General features: G+C 30.7%; 1 protein-coding gene, 2 long non-coding RNA genes and 1 other non-coding gene across 5 annotated transcripts; 2 read left to right on the forward strand and 2 right to left on the reverse strand.

Moving 5' to 3' along the window:
- The first annotated feature begins 9673 nt into the window (after positions 1-9673).
- Positions 9674-14430, forward strand: LOC124931059 (probable serine incorporator). 2 transcript variants are annotated; one of them, XM_047471448.1, is made up of 14 exons: positions 9674-9905; positions 10581-10722; positions 11447-11665; positions 11972-12045; positions 12169-12328; positions 12424-12448; positions 12530-12619; positions 12713-12884; positions 12972-13045; positions 13175-13244; positions 13323-13394; positions 13482-13618; positions 13997-14070; positions 14225-14430. In XM_047471448.1, exons 3-14 carry the CDS (start codon positions 11473-11475, stop codon positions 14281-14283), a joined length of 1200 nt encoding a protein of 399 aa, XP_047327404.1. In that variant the 5' UTR covers positions 9674-9905; positions 10581-10722; positions 11447-11472; the 3' UTR covers positions 14284-14430. The 2 variants fall into 2 exon arrangements, with proteins under 2 accessions (XP_047327404.1, XP_047327405.1); XM_047471449.1 differs by lacking the exons at positions 9674-9905; positions 10581-10722 and having other exon boundaries at positions 11539-11665; positions 11952-12045.
- Positions 12806-13221, reverse strand: LOC124931060. Its single transcript, XR_007098691.1, has 2 exons — positions 13149-13221; positions 12806-13032 (listed from the first exon to the last, which is right to left on the reverse strand). It is a non-coding gene; the product is annotated as an uncharacterized LOC124931060 (long non-coding RNA).
- A 206-nt stretch (positions 14431-14636) lies between the features above and the next one.
- LOC124932979 lies at positions 14637-20024 on the reverse strand. Its single transcript, XR_007098802.1, has 4 exons — positions 19893-20024; positions 17852-17975; positions 17702-17740; positions 14637-14758 (listed from the first exon to the last, which is right to left on the reverse strand). It is a non-coding gene; the product is annotated as an uncharacterized LOC124932979 (long non-coding RNA).
- On the forward strand, positions 17134-17206 carry TRNAR-CCU. The gene has a single exon. It is a non-coding gene; the product is annotated as a tRNA-Arg (tRNA).
- Positions 20025-24629: the final 4605 nt, after the last annotated feature.

Consider the following 24629-nt stretch of genomic DNA (forward strand, 5'->3'; position numbering starts at 1 on the left):
ACATTATTTTGTGTAAAAGTGATAACTTATTTTGATGTATTGTAAACCTTGATGAATATTTTGGAAGTTGGATGATGTATTGTAAATTATTTTGTGTAAATTGATGTATTGTAAATTGACCCTTCAACCTACAAAAAAGATAAGTTAGTAGCCTTCGTTTCGCCAAGTACTCTTCGTTTCGCCCAGTAATCTTCGTTTCTCCAAGTACCCTTCGTTTCGCTAAGTTAGCACTTTTCGTTTCGCTAAGTACCCTTCGTTTCGCTAAGTTAGCACTTTTCGATTCGCTAAGTCCCTTCCGTTTCGCTAAGTTACCACTTTTCGATTCGCTAAGTCCCTCCCGATCCGCTAAGTTCCTCCCGTTTCGATAAATTAATACTCATCGTTTCCCTACTCATATACTACTACTAGAACATACAACATAAACATTAAACCTGAATTAACACATTAAACCTGAATTAACAACATACCAGTACCATACCAGTTCAATTAACAACATACCAGTACCATACCAGTTCAATTAACAACATATATTACAACATAGTATCTATCAACCTAAAGGTTCATATTGTTGAGATGATGAGTCATGCTGCTTAGATGATGAGTCATGCTGCTTAGATGATGAAGCTCGTGCAGTAGATGGTGCAGGCATAACTGCTTTGCATGTTGCCCTATTATGTCCAAGCCCACCACATGAGCTGCATCGTCTCGGGATCTTACGGACCTCACCCTGGGATGACCTACGCTTTGTTTGTGGTCTGCCTTTCTTAACCTTCACATTTGGTTTAAGACACGAACGTTGCTTGATATGTTCGGGAACATCCCAATTTTCTTCATCACCGGGAGGATAACATGTCTCGGCATATGAATTTATCCAACACTCAGTTGTGTAATACCTGTGTAACACAACAGAATTATTAATTGGTTAAACAGAATGAACACGTGAGCTAGATATTAATACCTTGAACAGAAGTCATAAGAAACCAAATTCCGACTACGGGCAGCAGCCATTGCATGCGTACAAGGAAGTCCCGAAACTTCGAATACTCTACAAGTGCAGTTCATGTCTTTCAAATTGACTTTGAAATGGGACTGATTGTCATGCACATAAAACTCGAATCGGTTAAGGGATTGGACTGTATAGAATCTGGCCTTCTCGAATCCCTCACGTAACACCTTCTCATAATTTGGAGATAAAACTTCTTCGTGATTAGACGCTCTTTCTCTTCTATCGTTAAACCATTGTTGTATTGTGAATCTTAAATACTCAGCCATTTCTGAAATGGGATACTTTCTGGCTTCCCTGCTCTGACTATTGAAACTCTCAGCATAATTGCTTGTCAGTTGATTGTATCGCTTACCGGGAAAAAATGCTCTACTCCATCTTGGGAACCCAATTTCTTCCAAATAGGCAGCAATCCGGTGATCTTTAACCTTGATTTTCTGAAACCAACGATTAAATTCGTGGACAGTGTATGCCCTTGAAGCCGAATCAAACTCCGCATGACACTTATCACTTTTGAATTTGGCCACAATATTCATCTTTATGTGATATGTGCACGCACCGTGGTCTGCTTCTGGGAAAACAGCACACAAGGCATTAGCGATGCTTGGGTGTCTGTCGGATACGAAGACGAGATCATCAACTAATCCAATTGCGTCTCTCAGTTTTTGCATGAAATAAGTCCAGGAGTTATTATTCTCTGAATCAACAACGCCGAATGCGACAGGATATAGTTGCTCATTCGCATCCAATGCAATAGCCACCAATAATTGACCACCCACCTTGTGCTTAAGAAAACTAGCATCAACACATAATACAGGACGGCAAAAGGACTTGAAACCCCTAATTGAGAGGCCTAGGGACATGAACATATACTTGAAGTGACCGAGCTCGTCTGTCTGTATGTCGGTTATGGTACCAGGATTACACTTCTCCAACATGTAAAGGTATGATGGCAGTATTCCATAAGAATCCTCTACCGTCCCTCGCACCGCTATTAAAGCATTTTCCCTTGCCCTCCATGCCTTATTATAAGTCAAAAATATCCCATAAGTTGTCTGCATGTCTTCAATTATTTTCTTAGGCAAGTGGTTATGATGATGGTCCATGTACTTGCTCTTCACGCACTGCCCAATAACCCATGCTGGTGTTTGCATTTTTTTCTTCGGCCTCGACAAAGTTGAGCATGAGTGTTGATGCTCAAATGTCCGGATCTCAAACATCTCAGAAAACTTACCTTTCACAGCCCGCAAACTCCACTTGCATGTCTCATCCAAACATTTGAGTTCCCAAAGATTTTTTCTTGACTTCTCCACTTTGAATTCAAAATGATTGGCCATCGCATATTTATATAGAGCAAGTTGAAGTTCTTTTTTATTTTCAAAGAACGAACCAACTTCCAATACGGTTTCACTAGTTAATGCCATCGCAAATGTGGGGTCTGGCGGTGATGTGTCTGTCGGGTCTGTCGATGGTGTACCCATTGAAGATCGTCTTGCACTAGATGGTGTACCCATTGATGATCTTCTTGCACTTGTTGGTGTACCATTTGATGCCTTTCTTGCACTAGTTGGTGTACCCAATGATGATCTTCTTGCACTTGGATGTATAGGTATTGATGTTTTTTCACCACTATTAACATGCAAGTCCTGAGTAAGTGGGATGTGAGGCAAAGAGGTTTCTCCGGCTTCATTTTGACTTTCAACAAAGAATTCCAAGGGTACAACAGGTGGAACAAATTTCTGAGTAAGTTGTGGTGGTAGTATACTTTCTTGAGTTGGGTATGTAAGTAGTGGTATCTTTTCTTTAGTAAACGCTGACTTCTCCACTACAGATACACACAATGGTGACACTGTTCGACCCAAAATCAAGCGTGATAGATATGTGTTCAAATCCCCATCATTATCAATAAAAACAGGTTTTGGATTTCTGATATTCGGAATGTCATACTTCACTTGGAGCACTAAATCGTATGCTGATATCTGGAGATTAAGTCTATCGTAGAGTATATCAAGTAATTCAGCATAACGAGTATTTTGGGGTAGATCAAATGTTTTGATTGAAGATGCATCAAAAAACAGTATTCCATCAGCATCAAGTTTCCACTCTCCATTATAGAAAACGAAAACTTCAGCTGCAATATAAAAACATGATTTGATTAAGAGACGGATAATGAAGACTTCGCGAATCGCTATGAACTTAGCGAAACGGGAAGGCCTTCGCGAATCGTAAGGTACTTAGCGAAACGAGAAGTCCTTCGCGAATCGTAAGGCACTTAGCGAAACGGGAAGTAAACCCTAATCAATCTCAGAAAACGAACATCAATAAAACATGCTTCAAATAGACGAACCTATTGGAACAGTGCTCGTGCACGTCGTCGAGCTCATAGTGGATTTCGAACGAACTTCTCCGACGAGATCGCCGCCGCCGCCGCCGGAGTTTAGAGAGAAGGAGGAGAAGAGCGGGAAGAGAGAGAAGGAGAAGAAAAAAATGAAAAAAAAGTACACCAGGTTATATTAAATAGTAAGGGCAATTTGGACATTTCACATGTCGTCACTTCGCGAAACGCTAAGTGACTTAGCGTTTCGCGACAAGGGCAAAATCGTCCAAAAAAAATAAAATTACCACGAGCGCAATAAAATTATCATTTTTCCACCAGGTCAAATACTTCAGTTTGTAAGGTCATTTCGTCAAATTTCCCCTTGAAACAAAATCAAACATTCTTGTAGCATCTTAATCTTCTCCGTTTAAATGGCATATTTTTTCTATACCAATATTTTATTTATTATTAAATAACATCAATTTTAAAGTGAAAATGCATCTTTATTTATTTATTTTAATTTCTCATCCTATTTGAAAACGCTAACTACCTTCTTTATATACAATTTATTTTTAAATAAAACTATTTTATATTCTTATATCAAATAACTAAAGCCTTGTTTGTTGTGGATTATTTTAATTAATTTTAAAAGTAATTAGCTTAGCTCAAGTCACAAGTAAAGTAAGGATGACAATTATAATCTGTCTTGCAGGTTTTTATTTGAATTGTCCCGTTTCGTTAGAAATAATTTTTTTCCGATTTAACTGGTAGTTGACCGGGAATGGAGTGGAGATGATATTTATGTCTCTTGTCTTGATCTCATCCCGATTTTATCTCCAACATTAATAAACATATTTAAATAATATAACGTTGTCAATATATTTATATATTTTTCATATTTATAAGAGTGGTAGGTTTGTTTTCTAATAATAGAATTTTTTAATATATTATAATTTATAATATTAAAAAATTTGTTGATATATTTTCTAAAAGTTTATTTTCTATAGAAAATATGGTCTAACGAACCGAAACTTAACGGATAGGGACGTAAACGTATTCTCCATATCCGTCTCATTGATTATCTCTAATCAAAGGTCACGAGTTCAAATCTTATTGAAAACACCTTAAATTAAATTAGAGTCAGAATCATATTAACTTTCAAAATTAAAAATAAAAATAAATAAAACCCTAAAACATAAATCTTGTTTGATGCTATATATATAATTCTACTAACATTTTTCAATTCATCTATTAAATCCTTTAAATTATTAATTTATGTAATAATATATTTCTAAAAGGTTCCATCTATATCAGTACTAAAATTTTAATATTTATAATATGTCAAAATATTCAATAATTAAGATATTTTGGTTATTTAACCTACAAATTTAAATTTTCTTCAAACCTCATATGATCAAACACACCTTTAGGTATCGCCTACTTAAAGTGGTCGAATTAAATCATCAATTCATGAATGTAGTGATAATTGAGTTGTTTAATGAAAAATGTTGAAGTCGCTAGTTAAATAATTAGTACATATATAATCATTGTTTGTATTATTAGGTTGTTTGTATTAATAGGAGTTTGTCAATTTAGTATCATCAACCAAATATACAGTACAAATACCTTGCCTCATACAAATTAAGAACAATTAAAAATTAAAGTTACTGTACATTTTAATTTAAATGGTATTAAACTAAACGATTCCATAAAATTTGCATACATGATAAATTGTGTCATAATTTTTATCAAATGGGTTCGGTTCCTAATAAAAGAAATATAATATTTACTTGGTCTATTATGTTAGTAACCAATTTTATTTTAAAAACTCTACTTCACAACAAAAATATATATATATATATATATTATATATATATATATATATATATATATATATATATATATATATATATATATATTTCAATTTAACTTAAAATCATTTATGAATGAAATATTAGACTTTTGTTATATTAGATTTATTTATTTTTTAAATTTGTTATATATATTTATTTATTTTTTAAAATATTACATTTATATTAAAATATGATAAAAATCATTTAAGCATAATAATAAAAACATAAAATAAAAAAATAAAAAGTAAAATAAAAGAAAGTCACTTAACACAAAAATAAGAAAAAAAATACAAATATATTGTCCAATATATTATTGAACTCTTAGATATTTTAGGAGACGATTTATTCCGACCGAATTCTACCGACTTTTCTGAGATGATACTGATACTAAATAATTATACTGAATGATTAATATATTCTCCTATTAGTACTGGGTAGTAAAAAAAACAAATAAATTGAAATACGTTTGATAATTCTTCAACCACCCAAGTAAGCATGATGCACGTTGTCACATCAAAGAATTGTGGTGAGCATGCCATATGCCAATCTAAGTGGCAAATGAATAAAGAATCAACTACAAATTGTACATTTCAATTTCAATTTATATTAATACACAATCAGTTTACAATTAAATCCATGCATTTAATCATTAATTAAGATTATTAACATATGTGCTAACCTTTTCATCAAAACCCACAAAATAAATTACAAAAACCCATATTTTGGATTAATGGTAATTAAGTACATATAATTTATATGAAAATTGTGAAAATATCACAAATGGGTTAAATTGTAAATAGGACCATCTCATATAAATACTTATTATGACAAAATACTTGCACTAATTGGTTTATTTTTTTTTTTTAAATCATTGCATAAATTTGGTGCCGGCAAAGAAAAAATACATAAACATATAGTTGTTCATATATAAAATAAAAACTACAATTTGGAAAGGGGCAATCAAGTCATCAAAGTTCAACTTATAACTTCTATATGTTATTAGAAATTTATTCCTTATCAAGAAGGAACAAAAGAAGAGATATTATTATTGATAAAAGATCCATATTTTAAATAATGAAATACATGATGAGTTGGAGAATTTTGAGGGAAAGCATGGAGGAACCCTCTAGTACTCCCCCACCACACTTTAGATTGGATTGAGGTTAACAATTAACATCATTATCTTGAATTCAATCACTTCTAGTGGTTTCTCCCATACAAGAAAAGAGATGTTTAAGTTGAAAAGTGAGATATGATATTGTTGTATAATTAATCAAAATGTAAATTGGCTTGAACACCTTAGATATCAAACAAAACATATTAGAGACAAACAACATTAATTAAATGAGAATTCTTTCTCTTTTTTCTTATGTGAGTGTGTGTGGAGTGTGATGATCCACATGGCATGTAAAATAAGAAATGAATTGTTAATCCACTACTAAGGAATAATGACCACTTGCCTTTATTAATTGTGCTTATTTGTTACATTAATACATTTGTTATTTTGTAAAAAAATCACAATATTTTCCATCCATTTTTCACCTAAAAAATCATATATTTTATGTCAAATCAAAACTAAATCACTCTTACATATTACTTTGACAATTTTCAAAAATAATTATGATTCTTAAACAGCAAATAATTCTGAAATCTTATTATTTTTTGGTAAACAGGAGATAATTAAATTAGTGAATATAGTTAGTTCAATGAAATTGCATTTTTGTTAGAAATAGTTAGTTGGTGCTTCAGTTTTGTCAGATGTTTACTTTATATTTTCACAGTATTTACATATTAAAATATGTTTTAGAATATAATCTTATCTAAGTAAATATTCTGAAATTTTTTTTTTATTTTTTTTTTGACAAAAATGTGATCTTAAAAAGTTTTATAAACATTTTTAAAGAAATTAGTAAAATTTTTACTTCGAATTTTTATGGTCGGAATAATACTTCTAAACTTTGGTTAGCCGTGTGCTGATTATACACTCTAATTATAATAATGATGTTTTCTCGAGTTCGTATTTATTTAGTCTTAGCAGTTATTTGATTTAATCTTTTATATAAAGATAACTTTAAAGGTATCATCTCGTGATGATTTGTACGCTTTTTTTACTGTTTCGATCATATAGATAGATGATTCATTATCATTTATCAACCCTCGATTAATGATAATTTTAACTGTCGCTTAAAATATTTTGTAGAGATTTTTCGGACATTATTTCATTGGTTCATTCAGTTTGTTCTACTTTAACACTAATCGTAATTAGGAACTCAAATTAGTTTATTCTTGAAGCGACTCTCAACAAATTACATAATTGTTGGATCTTCCTCGTAGATAATTTTATTTTTGTAAATTGTTTCTACAATTTAACGTCGAGTCGAGAATATCAATAGTTTGTATTGATTTTGTTGGTTCTATTTTTGTATTATATATAAATTATTATTTTTTAATATTTAACTCGATCCGAATTGATTAAATAAAAAGTAATTTCCTATAAATAAAAAAAAAAAAAAAGGTCGGTCTGGTCCATTCCGTTCAACTTGAGATTGAGACTTGTAAAGCCATCAACATTCGAAAAATATGTTACTTTATGAAGTATCAAAATCACATTTTGACTTTTAATTCAATTGGTGCTTGGAATCTGCACACCTATATCGACTTAAAAAAAGGAAAACTCTAACTTTAGGACCAATTATGTAAATGTGCCTTATCATACTCATGGCTCTTTATATCATCAATGGGTGTTTTAATTGCAAATTAAACATGCCAATCAAATTAATACAAATTACAAAATTATAAAATGATAATTGTACCTCCAACTTTATTTTGTTTTTCTTAATGTCCTTAAAAATCTAAACCTAGTTCAAATTTGCCTATAAATTTTCAAGTTTGATTCATAACACTTAACAAATTGTCTAACCTCATTTATTGGGGGAGTTTAAGAGTTTCAAAAGTTGGATGGAAATAAATTTAATAAAAACTTGAGTTTGGTGAAAGTTTATATTATTAATATAAAAGAATTGTCTTTATATAATAATTAAAAAATATTATTTGTTCTATTATTATTTTATGCTAAGATGAAATCTAAGATGATTTTTAAAATCTCTATTTTGTTGACCATAAATTCCATAATCATAGTTATTATTACTTATTAGCAATTGTAACTATACACATTTCTATTAATTTATTTTGAATACCTAAATCACAACATCTATTTTTTGTAGTCCAATTTTGTTAATGTTCATTTTTCTTTTATAATTCCTCAATTTTTTTTTTTGTAACATCTCATTTATAAAACAATTATTATATTAAACAAATTATTTTTAAGAGTACAATAATTATATTTATTTAATTGAAAAGTACCTAAAATACATTATCATCATTCTTAGTTACCAAAGGGTTACTTCCTTGTGAAGGGTTTCTTGGCTATTTGCTTACCGAAAGGTTATTAATTGATGGTGTATTGCTAATGAGGACTGAGATATTGGATAATTGAATTATTTTCATTTTATTAAGGTTACTTTCTAGTGGATTAGGTTATATTGAGTCTTCTCTCATTTTCATTTTATTTTTCATGATTTTAGTTGTTGTTTGACTTCACTTTTAAGTTAACTACACGAGTTATATAAGGATTTGTTTTGAAAAAAAAATCATATACTATTATATGTTATGACATGAATGACAACCTATATAATATTTTATCTTACCATTTTTAATGTATATTTCATTTAAAAAAAATAAACTTAAAATGATATTCAAACTAGGGTTTTCAATGTTTGTTCGGAATAAAAATCCGACTGCTTTGAATTTGATTTTTATTTTATTTTTTTAATTGAATTTTAAACCAATTCGAATTTAAATACGGTTTTTGGTTTAATTTTTGAGTTGAGGTTTAATTCGAAAACTAAACCGAAACCCGAATTATTTTTTAGTATTTATCTTAATTATATAATATATAAAAAATTCAAATTCGGGTTTGAATTTATTCGAATTTGATTAGATTTTCGAATTAACTAAAAGAATTAAAAACATGAACCGAAGAACCGAAATAACTCAAAAGTTGAACCGATGAGTACCTATTTCAAACCAATCCTTCTACTCACTTATTGTTTATGTACCAAAGTATGAAATTAACTACAAAAATTCACAAATTTTCCACTTATTGGAATTCTAGATTATGTCCGGCCATTACAAATTAACAATGATTGAAACTTAAGGGACATAAATCTATAAAAGAAAAGTTGAGTCAGATATTAGATTTTAGTAATAGTATAAGAGTTCATTTATAGATTTCTCATATGATTTATTTATATTTTATTGGTAATTATTTTATTATTGTTAATTTTTATAAGCTAAGATGACGCGGAAAAATAAATGCTAATTAGCCTTCGGCGGGAAATAAATAAAAAACGCAAAACGCAAAACGCAAATCGCAACAATATATATATAAAAGCAGCGTATCTCCACCAGATTAACGTAATTTCATTTCAATATCCATTCGTAATATACTTGTGCATTTATTTTGCCGATCATCAAAAGCAAAGGTAGACGAAGAAGACGAAGCAGACGAAGGAAATCACATACAATCATCTCTCTCTCTCTTGTTTCTCGCACTAACTATTCTTCCATTTCCATCAACAGTTTGTTTTTCGTAGAGAGAGATCACCGACTTCTTTGCGGAGACGCAAAGTCTGCATCAGATCTAACTTCGCTTCAAGAGATTTTCTATCAGGTTTGTGTTCATATCAATCTATCATGCTTTTCCTCTGTTACGTCACTTTACGGATTTTGCATTCTTCGATTGAAGCGAAATTGATGACTCTGTTCAGTTTATTGTTGAATTTGATGTTATCATGTTATCCTTCAATTAATGTTAACGAGATTCATATCATATTCCTGTTTGCATTAGCGAAATTCCTTGTACTCGGTGTATTATGCTTCTAGTTCTAACCTAGCCATGGCGATGACGATGATGCTTCATCATTTTCGATCTTATGTAACATGTATTGCATATTTATTAGTGCACTGATATTGTTGCAGAATCAGCATCCGTCTTATCTATGATCATCGTTACGAGTTCAGTTTCCAATTTAAGCTGACAAAATCTAGCAGCGTAATGATTTCCAGAAAAGGAAACAATCAGACTTGATAATCGAATTATTAATGTTTTAGATTCGAATTCGTAAAGTAGTAAAACGTGATATTAGTTATAGTTATATACGATCAAAAGTTTAGTCAATGACTGTAATGTATGAACCAAATCTCAGGTTTGAATACGTGTGTTCATCTTCAGTTAGGTGAATTAGTTATACTAATCTTTCGTCTCTACTTGAATTTTCTCGTCCAATTACGACTCTACGGAGCGTTTAAACGTGATATTATAATCATTAGTTTGAGATGTTGACAGGTATAATTTGGTCAAATCAGGACGAATAGGGCGAGAATTCGTTTCAGAAAGGTCAATAAAACAATTTAGTAATGGACAAAGATTCAACCATACTCCAATGATCGTCAGATTACGCAGTTGATCCCATACGTTTTCAGATTAGGTCAGTAAGAACGAACCCCGCTTCCTTTCTCCTTTTACATATTCTACATATAAATATTATCAATGATTATTAGTCTTCTGTCTGCTTTCACTATGGGCCTACTTTTCTTTTTTTATTGTTCTTTCAATTGAATGTGATCAAACTTTATTTGATAAATAAAATTGTATGTCCATTATCATCCCAAAATTTTGTGAGATTCATAAATTATTGTTTTGGTAAAAAAAACAGTAGATTTACAAATTGTACCCACAAACAGTTCAAAATCCATAGAATAGATAGGCTTAGCCAGAAAGAGAAATAAAAAGACTACTTTCTCAAAGTTTCAGATAACATATAATTATTGACTTATATAGGTAGTGAATATTCAGTTTAAAATCTCTGGATTTTGTTTCATTGAGAAAAAGATTACTAAGTTTGGTACTCTCATTGTTTCAGATTACACATAGATATTATTTCAATAACATTTAAACATATTAGACCTGTTCAAACAGTATAAGTTTAATTTTAAGTTAGTTTAGTATAATATCATAATCTACATTGAAAAAAATCCCTAAGCTGATAATAGTTTTCCCTACCATATAAACAGCTAAATTCATGAGTCAGATCCTTGCTTTAATTTCACTGTTATGTTTTAAATAGTTAACAGAAACTTAATATTCATGTTTACTAAGCTTCGTTATATTTTCCATTAGCTCCCTGTTTCAAAATCATTTATTCTTTTTAGGTAGTTAATATAAGTGGAAGTTGAAAATGGAGGAAGGAACGTTAGACCAAAGAACCGAACGATACTCCAAGATCATAAAGGGTTCTTGGTGCAGTCAATTTAGATATGGCTCTAATCCCTGGATGGCCAGATATGTCTATGGATTTTTGTTTCTGATTGCATCTTTGATGGCATGGGGAATTCGGGATTATGGCCAAATTGGTCTGACAGTATTTAAGAGTAAGACTTACTTTTCATTTCCCCAATTGTCAATTCTAATGCCATATTTTCAAACTTGCACGATTTATTCAAACTGGTTTTGTTGACTTATCAGTTTCTCTTTCTCACTAAGATATTTTGTCAACTCACAATTTCATTGTTATTTCTTTTCGTTTGGTATAAGAGTTTTTTCAATAGAGTGTGATTTATGTTGTTTATTTGGTATACAAATTATTTTATAGTATACTTTTTTGCTTCATTTAGTATAAATTATTTTGTATGTTTAATCTTATTATATCATATATAGTTTCATTTTGTCTATTGCAGGACTGAATGGTTGTGAAGGTGGAGTAAATTGTATGGGTACAGAAGGAGTACTGCGAGTGAGCCTAGGATGCTTTGTATCCTTAAGTATACAACAATATAAATTTCTTTTAACAAAAATAATAATAAATATATGATGGAAGTGATTTATTTATTTATTATTTTCTTATAGTTCAGAGTGATCCTTGACAAGTCTTCAGTTATTCTATTCTGCAATGTTCTTTTCTACGATAGGAACATCAAAGTTGTATGAAGCAAAAGAATCTTGGCATTCAGGATGGTGGTCTGTCAAGTTGCTCTTGATGATTGGATTTACTGTTATACCCTTTCTTGTTCCTTCAAAAGTCATACAAATCTATGGTTAGTACCAATAACTTATTTGTTAAATAATTGAAAATATGATATTCCAAATTTATAGTCCATGCTGATAAAATCCTTTCCTACCATGTTTCCAGGGCAGATCTCACACTTTGGTGCAGGGTATCATTCTTTTCTTCCTTTTATGTTTCATTATGATATTAATATGAGAATAAAAAATTAATTTTCTTTCATGTTTTACAGGGTATTTTTAGTAATTCAGCTCATCAGCATCATCAGTTTCATTACATGGCTCAACGATTGTTGTCAATCAGAGAAATATGCAGAAAGATGGTATGCAGTAATTTTCAAATAATCCAGTATTGGTTTTTAGCTTGATAAAAAATACCAAGCTTGCGATTAATTTTGAAAAATGAAATGCTGCAGCCATATCCAGGTGATGTTATTAGCAACTACTGCATATATCATATGCATATTCGGGATCATATTGATGTACATATGGTATGCACCAGATTCATCTTGCATGCTTAACATATTCTTTATTAGCTGGACATTTGTACTACTACAACTAATGACCAGTGTTTCTCTCCATCAAAAAGTAAGAATGAATGATATTAGAGCTTTCAATAATCAACTGTTATGGAATTTTTACAAAGTGTCCTAAATAATTATTCATCTCAAACAGGTCAATGCTGGCTTCTTGACTCCAGGGTTTATGGGTCTTTATGTTGTCTTCCTCTGTTGGTCTGCTATAAGAAGGTATATATATATATGTCTAACAATGCTTAAAACCTTTACATAGACTCCGTGTATATGTTGACTAATAATCTTAAATGTGGAATAATTTTGAACTTTAACTTACACATTGTTGGGTTCTTGTCTTCTCAGCGAACCTCCAGAAGAAAAATGCCTCATAAAGTCAGCCGCTGTAAAAAGAAAAGATTGGCTTACCATCATAGTAATATTCATACTTGTCAAATTAATTATATTTATTAGAGAACTGGGCACATCATAACATATAATATGGTCTTAACAGAGTTTTGTTGTTGGGGTGCTTGCAATGGTCATAGCAACATTTTCGACAGGCATTGATTCAAAATGTTTTCAGGTTCGATATTTAATGGTAGTATCAGTATGTAACTTTGCAGACATTAATTAATCTTTATTTTTAAACGACAACAACAAATTAATGCAGTTTAGGAAGAAGGATACCGAATCAGAAGACGATAAAGTGCCATATGGATTTGGGTTCTTTCATTTTGTTTTTGCTACAGGAGCCATGTACTTTGCAATGTTATTGATTGGTTGGAACGCTGAGCATCCAATGCAAAGGTACGTTCACTCTTCTCAAAGATTACACAACTTAAATTTTCAAGTTCATTTATTACCTAAATTTAGTTTGAGTTGGCTAACTAATTAACCTAAATAATAATATCAACACCAACTAATAGATAGATGAATAACCGCATGAACCAAACCTATATTAAATGAAAGTGACTACAAGTTTCACACAATTCATTCACCCCTAAAACCTAACCAATCGACAATTGCATGCTAAAGACAAAAGTAGCAATTCAACTGCCTAAGCTCACCTATTTTTCTTCCTAACTCTGAATGGTATTTCTTTTGATTATCAAAAGATCTTATGTTTCTTTCAATCCATTTAAAGGTCTAAACAAATCATGGATTGACTTGGACCTTTGTTTGCAGATGGACACTTGATATCGGCTGGACCAGTACTTGGGTCAGAATAATCAACGAGTGGTTAGCAGTCTGCCTCTACAGTAAGTTTCCAATGAAGACCTATAGCAGACTCTCATCATCACAAGTTTATTAAAGTTTCCAAATTTCTTTTTTTGACGACTTAAAAGTAAAGATAGCTTGTATTATCATCATCTAGAATGTTAACATGGGAAGAAATACAATTTTATTTTGCAGTATGGATGCTTTTGGCCCCATTTATATGGAAGAACAGACAACCTGATGATTTAGTATAGGAGAAGTTGTACAATCTCCAAATTATTTGTTTTGGGGCCAATTTTAACCCATTTTTTACTTTACTATATTTGTTTTACATCATAGGGGCCTCATCATTTCTTGTAAATACTCTTTACTCGTCAATTAAAGGAATTGTTAGTGATTTATCACATTAGTTACTGTGAGTTAAAAAATAAGATCAGACAAGACTGTAATTCTATAGTTACCTGACATGTCAGCAAGAACTTGGAAGGAAACTGTAAAGATAATTTGAATCTGTGAGCAATAAAATGAATACATTCTTTAAGAAATCAGAACAGACCAAAAATAAATAAATTAACCAAAGGAGCTAAGTTGCTTTAAGTTAGTTACCTGGATACCGGCCTGGTATGTATATATATTACTGTCAGAGGAATCATCTTCAATTGGTGTCATTTGGAAATCATAATCAAAGAGTGTACTGAACACTACATAATTGTCATCCTTTTAAACATCCTACAATGAATCATATGAACCAAAAAGGCAAATATTTAGCCACAGATTTCAAGTGCCAAAACCAAACCCAACAAACTTACAGAATCCATATCATCTGACTTGAGTTCTTGACTTTATAAAAACATATCCATTTCAATAGCGAAAATGAGCATTATGAAGGTGTTTTCCTAATTACTTTTTCAAGAGGCAATAACATGGAAGAGTGAAGATAAACACCAAAGAAAAGGGATGCAACTAGCAAGTATGTGTGGAGGATGCTGTGGAATTTACAGTTTTTGGTCTTCACTCACAAAAATGACATTTCTTGGTCACTTAATAAGATTCTAAGTATCATATCTATTACTATGGTCATACTTATTTTGGCTTCATCCATAGCATCAAGAAACCTCGCTTATTTCCTAATCGAATTTTAGCAACATGGGTATTAATGTTTCTTGTCTTAATGCTAAAATCTCAGACAGCTAGTTGGAATGGAAGATGATATGGTTTCCTGAGGGAATCAAAGGATGAAGATTTATGCTTAATGTTGTGCTCAATATGCCTAGGAAATTTGATTCTTGTGATTGGTTAACTGAAGTAAACAACTCGTTCTCTTCTGTTAAGGCGGAGATCTCATTAGAAGTAGAGGTTCCAAGTTTCTTTGGTGGACAAACGTGGTTTCTAAGCATTAATTCATTCCATGGTCGGTTTTTCACGAAAGGCTAATGATGAAAGATACCTGTTGAGAAGATGAATGATGAGGAAACTATTGATCATCTTCTATTTGAATGTCCTAAATCTCTTTCCATTTGGAAGAATGATGCACATTTTCGGTCAATCTATATGTTAAATTCTTGAAAAAGAAGAGAAACTGAAAAATGGATTATTATTCAAGTTGTTTTTATCAAACAATTACATCTCTAATTATCAAAACTAACTAACAACTATTTAATAGGGCGAAAGATTCATCAGTGCCATCTTGATCCGATTCAGGAGACCCTAGTTTTCACTCTCATTCTGAGAATGAGAAAAAGCCTCCATATTGGGCCTTTTTCATTCGCTTATCAATGAAGGTGGAGATGTCAAATAATCCTCACTTATTGCCCCATGACATGACGACGATGTAAGCTTTTCGCCGCAGAATAACAATAGGCCTTTTCCATGTCTTCATGCATTAAGAAGCGACAGCGAATCAACCTCGTGGACACCATTGAGGAGCAGGATCAGTCAAGTCTTTCCAAATGTTTCTAAGTTATCAGAAGGGAAAAGAAGGTCATAATTGCAATTCCTGTTATCATAAGAGTCCGGCGTGGAACCAACCCTTGAAAGCCATTTAAGGTGGTGAAACTCTGATTGGAGGAAGTACTTCTTGGCCTGATATCTCGTCCTCTCAAATCATCGTATAGCTATAAATCCAAATCCGACAAAATGACAAACATTTTTTCAAAGAAGCCAATTTAGCAATTTTCCATTTTCAGAGATTGATGTTGACCATGATCAACTGTCTTCACTCCAACTGTTAGTTTGCAACAGATTTCCAGTTAGTGCTTTCTGAGCATATGCACGATTCTAATAAAGAATGTTCATCCAGTTAGAAGTCCGTGGACCAAGCACATGTTATAGGATCACACAGCATTTTTCAAACTTCTCAGTACTAAAGTTGTATCTCCTAGTAAGAAGAACCCATAAACAGTTACCCATTCTTCTTCATCAATATTTCCAACAACGGCCTTAATCCCACTTTCTCCTTGGCAAGATTCACAAAAGAATCTTGAATGAAGCTCTGCTTCTTCTTCGGCGCGAGAGCCTAACCAACCGAGAATCTCTTCCTCACAGGGTCGGCCATTGATAATCTCCTTCTACCGAACGAACGAACAGCTCCAAAATCTTCTTGAATAAAGCCCTCCGCCAGTGGCTTCTCCGGCCACCAACGGAGGCAGTAAAAACTCTCAGAGATATCTAAACTTAAAGCTTTGATCCTATGTTAAATTCTTCTTGAAAAAGAAAGAGAAACTGAAAAATTGATTATTATTATTGAAGTTGTTTTTATCAAACAACTAATCTCTCCTTTATATAAGAGTTTAACAAACTGAAATTATTAAAACTAACTAACCACTATTAAAACTAATTAACAGTTTGAATAAACTGTGTAAATTATTTTTACACTGTAAAATCTGGAATAAGAGAAATTCAAATTCTTCAGCACAGTGAGAAGAAACAACAATCAAGCTTTGAAGATAGGTCTCTATTATTTGTTGTCAATTACAAAGTATGAATTTGGGTAAGTTTCCCAACATTTATCCTCATTGGTTATAAATAGAATTGAGAAACAACTAAAACCAAGATACTAAAGTTGAACCTATATTATTTGACTAAATAATTATTTTAACATCAAAGCGCCTGTAGCTCAGTGGATAGAGCGTCTGTTTCCTAAGCAGAAGGTCGTAGGTTCGACCCCTACCTGGCGCGATTTATTTTGTATTTCACTTTTTCAAACAAAATGTCACCTCTTACTCACTCTTATCTCATACATCATCCCCTTAATCTTATTTATACACACAAAAAAATTAAATGGCTACATTGTCAATGCTCAATAATTAGTTTTTTTTAGGTTTCAACCTATTTTACTGTTCTTGTTTTGGTTCATTATGATATTTGTTTATGTTATTTCATACTTTGATGTTTCCTCCAAGCATGAGAGTAGCCTTTTGTGCTCTCATTATCTTTGATGTAAATAAGAGATTTACATGACTGCCAAGAATTCCTTGATTAACTTAGATGTGATTTGTGCATAATCATTTTCATCCCCTTTCATCTTAATTCTTAAGCATATGACTACAAATGGATTTTCTCTCCATTACTGGATAATCACTAAATGCATGCATGGTTGAGCACTATATAAGGAAAGGAAGCCTGCCTAAAATCTTATTAAATGGAACAATATTGACTAAGCATTTGTCATACCTTTGAGACTTGCGTTGAAGACATCTGGAATCTGGATGACTGCAAAAAAGCACAGATGGGCTGTTAAATGGATCATATCAACTAATGAGAAACATATAACATATAGATGATAAGTTAATTCCAAATGCGCAAAATAAATAAATTTATTACACTATTGCTCTCTTTGAAGTTCAATACACAATTGCAGTAGTACATTGCTTGAGATATTTCATTTACCAAACTGGTGGCTGGTGATGCTTGCAATTGAAGTGGCTAGGTTACCCATAAACAAGATCTGCAATAAAGTTAAAAGAATTATTGAGATAAGCCTATGAAACAAAGAAGGAAATTTATTTTCTTAAAGCGAGTTTGACTTCTTAGCATACTAGACAAAGGTTACAAGACTTAACATATGAAGGAATGTTGAACTCTTATTACTTTCTTTATTCAGCTATAAGTTGTGCAAACAAATGTCCATAAGGCAGTACACGGAACCAATTCAATGCATCATGATGGCTGAATTGTTCATTGTTAGTTGCAAACTTGTATTATCTCTAATTAAGAAAGTACAGAATAAGGGATTTTCTTAATCATTTGGTTTTAAGCACCATTAACCACAGAGGCAATAAAAAGAAAAGAACAAAAGAATGAGGAGTTTACTCACAATCAAACTAAAATAAGAACAAATGATGAAAAAAATCCTTAAAGCAGATCAATAGACTTGTTGCAGCAAGACTCAACCATGCAGAGCTTACAAGTGGATGTATGCAAGCATAAATTTGATCATGAGTCTCACGAAAGAAGATAGATCTCTTGTAATTCAATGGGCATAGTTTTGTTTGGATCATAAAACGCCTATTTGTTATCAAATTTTATGATTTAGAAAATCATATGGAAAATTTACATTTGTTATACTTCCTTTCTTTCCAAAGATAGTAATTTGTTAGGGCCAAAAATCACAATCATCTAAAAAATAATATAATATGGATCATGATCCATAAAATAATTTGATCTACATCATGATTCAGAAAATAATCTTATACCAAATGAAAAATAAATCACTTTCAATTTAAACTTTGGAGGTTTTTCAATGGGATCGTGATTGTGCAAAAGATTACAACAAAATACTATTTCCCAAATAAGCTCTTTATATTCTCAAATGAAACTCAACTGTATTTCTAGTTCTGACAGAAAATTTATTGTCTCCTTTAAGGTTCAGCAAGAGAAAACAAAGACAACCCTAATAATTTGTATATTATTGGAAAATGGATGAGATGAAAATTACGAAAAGATCTGCAGATATACTCTTGTACTTTAGCTCTACAACCTTATCAGATCATGTTTGAATCAAGATACTTTGTGGCTTATAAGCTAACATAAGGTACTACTTGTGTATCCAAGTCAGAGTAAACAATGGAACATTTGCCTCAAGAAGAGAAAATTGTAGTTGCACGGCCTGTTTGCCTATAGCTAAGAATTCTGTTTAATACTGTCAATTAGGTTAAACTACAGCATTTCTTAGTAGTCGTGTCGTTGTGAAGATATATTCTAATTATTCCGAAGAACATAAGAAATTTGAACAGTCTCCCCAAACCTACACTAGTATCCTAGAACTTCTCATTCCTTGTAAACAATTATCCAAGTTCTTATAGCCAAAAACAACTGAACTGCAACTTTCAAATGTAAAGACATCGAGCTGTAACGTAAGTAGTACGATCTTGAAACATCAGACTGCAAGAGCAACAAATCGGTAAAGCTTACGAAGCAACGAACAACTAGCATCAAAAGAATATCAACCTGAATCAAACACGATTTACCATAAACCGTAACTAAATCGATCAAAACGATCAGTGAAGCTAGTTCAAAATAATCCTTATCGCAACAAATGAAGACCGCAATTGAACAAATTCCTAATTACTAAAACAACAAATCGGAAAAGCTTACTAAAGCAACGTCAACTAGCATCTAAAGAATATCAACCTACATTAAACATGATTTATCATAAACCGTAACGAAATCGATCAAAACGAGCAGTGAAGCTAGTTCAAAATAATCATTCTCATCACGACAATTGAAGACCGCAATTGAACAAACTCCTGATTACTAATATAATATAGATCAGACGCTCAAATCGATACATAATGCAAGCAAAATGCAACTATGCGTTCTGTTCTGGCTAGTAAATATTAGTGAATCTAGCAGTTAAGCTGACCTGATCTTTATCACTAAGTAGAATCGGAAGAACGGAAGATCGTTCTGACGTCGAAGCTTTGCTGAACTTCTCCGATAATGGAGGGAAAATTGAGAGTTTAGCTTTGCTGAACTTCTCGTCTTAACCGCTCCTCGGTCTAGCTCCAGCGTAGAATTAAGAACTAATTACTGATTTTAATTTCCTTTTTTTGACATTTTGACTACAGATTATTCATAATCACCCACAAACTTATATGGAATGTTTAAATTCATCCTTGAAATTATCATAATGGAATTCTAATTTAAACAATCTGTCAATTTAACCCTTGAAGTTGAAGATATTGGCTAATTTCAGATAATTTGGTAGAATATGTGAATTGGAAATCAAACTAATACTTGTATTTTTGATAGATTATTTAAAATTCTCTCATATAACCGTAAATAATTTTAAAATAAACTATTATCTCTGATAAAGAAAATAAATAAATTCATTTTTTGTTAACTAATATAGAATGAGGATCGGCAAAATTCAAATAGAAAATGTTTAATTTTTCAATCACTATTTTTAGCTTAAAAAATATAAAACCAAATTCACTAATTTTTTTTTATTTAAATGGAAATAAGAAGATAACTAGAGTGGCAATTTGAGTCAATTTCAGGTAGGTAATTCGGATTAACATGTTAACGGGTTGAATGATACTTACCTAAACCTGACATGTATATTTGTGATTGACCCGAACCTAACTCGTTTGACCTGGTTTACCTAACTCAACTCAAACCAAACTCGATGTATTAATTCATATCTCTGTTTCAAATTAAAATCACATTAACACAAAACAAAAATAAAGTTAAATCACAAATTCGCTTATAGAAAATTTTAAAAAATAAAATGAGTGGGTTAATAGAAAATAGTAAAACAAAACTCAACAAAAGAAACTTGTAAACGGGTTATCAGGTCTACTTTAGGTCATTTCAGGTCGACCCAATTTTGACATGTTTTTTAATCCGGTTAAACAAGTCGACCCGATTTTAACTCGAACAAAAAAATACATGACTCTAACCTAATTTTTTCATGTTCAATCCAAGTCGTAGTTTTCTTGTCGTGTCCAAAATTATTAACCCTAACGATAAGTTAGGTTAAACTCCTGGAAAAAAAAAAATATAGTAAAAGGTAATTATTTTGAAATTGATATATTGTATATAAGAGCCCATTTAAATGGAAAGAAAAAATGGGCTATGATGATGCATGTTACTGAAAAGGCTGTATTATTGGTCTAGTGGATAAAAGTCCGGAATCTAACTTCAGATTTTATTGACCATAATTTAAGAAATGTACAAAACTGGAATAGCTCATATTCCCTTCATAAATAATTTCAGGACTATCTGGCTTGTCATCTTTTCTTGTCATGTCAATTTCCTTGTCTTTTTCACTCCAAAGATAACATATTTGTGGATCATTTCCAACCAATATCCACTTCTTTTATTATATTTTGTATATTTCAACTTCTTCTTGTTAATTGAAAATTGGATGGTTGAAGGTTTGCTTTACATTAATATGGGTTAGAACTGTCTTTTTATGCATTGGCCATTAGTAAAAAGAATTATAATATTGAAAAGTGATAATTCTTTATTTGTGATATGTAGTTTATTTTGGAGCGGTTAGCATGACTCTTGCAATTATCATGTGATGAGTTGAAAATTTGTACTTTTAATAGAAAAGTGGTAGTTGATGTGGATTTTATTACAATACTAAAAGTAACTTTCAAACTAATAACAATCGACCGTGAACTATTATAGTTTAATAGTGAGTTATGAGTGCACATCTACTATCAATAAACTATTTTTAAAACAAAAGTGAATCTGTGTTATTCCATAAACCTCACTTAGTAAGTGACAAATAATTTATTATTTAATTTTCACTTATAACGTTTTAAATAAAAATAAAAGTCATGATTGCTTCATATATAAAAAGAAAATCAAAATTCTTATAAATAAATATTAGTTTGGGCCTTGTTCGATAGAGGTTATTTAAATAATCTAGAGATAAAAATAATGATCGATGATAATTTTGAAGAGATGAAGATATTTTTTTTTGTTAAAAAAATAATTTAAAGGTATTGATATATATAAATATATAAATAAATAATAATAATTTAAAATAGTGAATATTTTAGTATTTTAATTAATAAATTGAATAATACGTAATAATATTTATTGTTTTTGAATTATTTGAATAACCCAAAATTGAATAAGTTATTATTATTATTATTATTATTATTATTATAATTTTCATGTATATAACATACATCAATCAAAGAATTAAAAATAATTGAATAATCCACTACTCTCTAAAGTAGATATATTATATTATTAAATATTAAATAAAAAAAATTATTTTGTGGTTTAGAAAAATTATATCCTCCAAAAGATAATTATTTCAGCATTGATATTATTAATGCCGCCAACCATGGGACTTGCCGGCGGCATATTCCATTACTATAAAATAATAATAAATTAAAAAATATATATATATATAAAAACAAGGGGGCATTGCCTCCAAAGTGCATTTGTCTAGTAAGACACATAAAAGACGATTATGGCCCTTCACATCAATGGAACATACAGCCTAACTAAATATTGCGCCATCCCACATTTTTTTTTTTTTTTCTTTTTTTTTTTGATTTGACGCATGCCAGAAAATATATTTCATTACTTCTTAGTTTGAATATTTCGAATTTAGGTTTGGTTATTTAGAAAAATAGTGATTTGTGATGGTTTTAAAGTGGTGAAAATAATTTTTAATAAAAGATTGATTAAAAAATATTTGTGTATTTTAATTAATTAATTAAATAGAATAAAATATAAGTAAAATTCAAAACATAACAAAATAAATTCATTTCATTTGAAAATAATTGTTTAAATCAAATAATAGCAAAAAAATCATACAATTGAACGTGAATTATATAGGTGTGATTTAAAAAAATTAAATAAAACTATTAAAGAAAAAAATATGTCACACATCCCCAAAATAGATCGAAACAAAGTATACTGAGTTATAAATATTTGAGAGACTTATATATATATGATCGATTTTTTTTAAAAAAAATTGTAAATTTTTAATAAACAGTGAGAAAGCAATATATACAAATAAAAGAGTACAAATAACAATACAGAAACATATCAAAATGAAAAACATGTGCCAAGAGACATTAAAGAGACAACCAACCTGTAAAATTAATTATATGCATCTTCATAAGTCCTAAAATTCAAACATGACCCATGATGTGAGTTTTATTTTCATACTTTACATTTTACCCTAATATCTAATTTAAAAAAAGTCATAAAACTAATTTATTGGATAGTGTTGATCATTGTTGTTGTTGACACATAATCCACTGTATTCCCGTCAACTTTCAAATCAAAGTGACAATTTATTAGATAATTTCAAATAAAACCAATTCGTGCATATTACTTATGTTTCTTTCTTTTTTTTCCCTTAGAACCCATCACCACATGGTCCAACCTGTATAGGAATAGACCCACTATACCTCTTATCAAAATTAATTTACTTATTCAACCAATAATATAATTATGGAGAACCGCCTCTTCCAATTCATAGCTAACTAACGCTGTATACTCAATAATTGATCCAATCTTGTCCCCTCAATATGTTATATTTTATTAATGGAGCTGCTTGATCAAGACAAGGTTCTCAACATCTTTGACCCCTCACCCCAATTCCCCACTTTTTCTGCCTAAATTTTTAAATTTAATTTATTCTCTTTCCATCGCACTAGAATTTGGATTGTGAACTTCATCATCAATTTGTTTGACAAAATATTGAATTTGTTAAATGGGTCTTGGGCGGTGATGTCAAATGACTAATTAGTTTCTCCACCATAGATTTCTAATCTTTTGTATATACAATATAGGATGAGGGCAAAACTGTACATTCATGTGCGTTGAGTGACATTTATTGTACTTTTAATTGGCTCATTAACTAATTATAAATCTAATAAAAAAACACTGATGTCATGTCATGTTGTAATTAAAATTTAAAATACAAATTGTACATTATTTGAGGCCTATCCGTATATATGGATCTATAAATATATATTAAAGAAAAAAGTATTTTAAAATTTGAATTGATTAAAGAAATATCACAAATAAAGCAATTTTGAACAAATTTGTATTTGCATTTGTGATGGATTATGCGGGTTTTGCATTTATGTCGCCGTTTTATTTATAGGATTAGTATAAATTTGGACAAAGATGAACAAATGTATTTTTTATGCAAGTAATAATCGTTTTTCTTTTAGTATTGTCTTAGTATAATTAAATGATTTCACACTTAAAAATAATCCTCTCAATCTTATAACTTTGGTTACATAAGTTCTAAGTTTTTGGAGTTATTTTTTTTCCTATTTAATATATATATTCAATTTTCATATAAACCCATTTATTATAAGAAAAATGATAAATTAAACGAAAATTTGAGAGAAAGGAAGTTAATGAATTGACGTGACATGCCAGGTGGGTAGGAGTGAGAAAATTTTAAAAATATTCTAAAATGCACTGTGGGTAGTAGAGAGAAAATTAAAAATGTCCCGAAACGCTCATTTCGGGACCCGAAATGCATATGAGTAGAAGAGAGAAAATTAAAAATGTCCCGAAACGGTCATTTCAGGACAAAAAAAAATTATTCTGAAATGAGCATTTTTAGAACCCGAAATGTGCGTTTCAGGACGTGAGGGCAACA

This window comes from Impatiens glandulifera, chromosome 3 (genome assembly GCF_907164915.1).
Source record: "Impatiens glandulifera chromosome 3, dImpGla2.1, whole genome shotgun sequence".
In the NCBI taxonomy this organism is placed as follows: domain Eukaryota; kingdom Viridiplantae; phylum Streptophyta; class Magnoliopsida; order Ericales; family Balsaminaceae; genus Impatiens; species Impatiens glandulifera.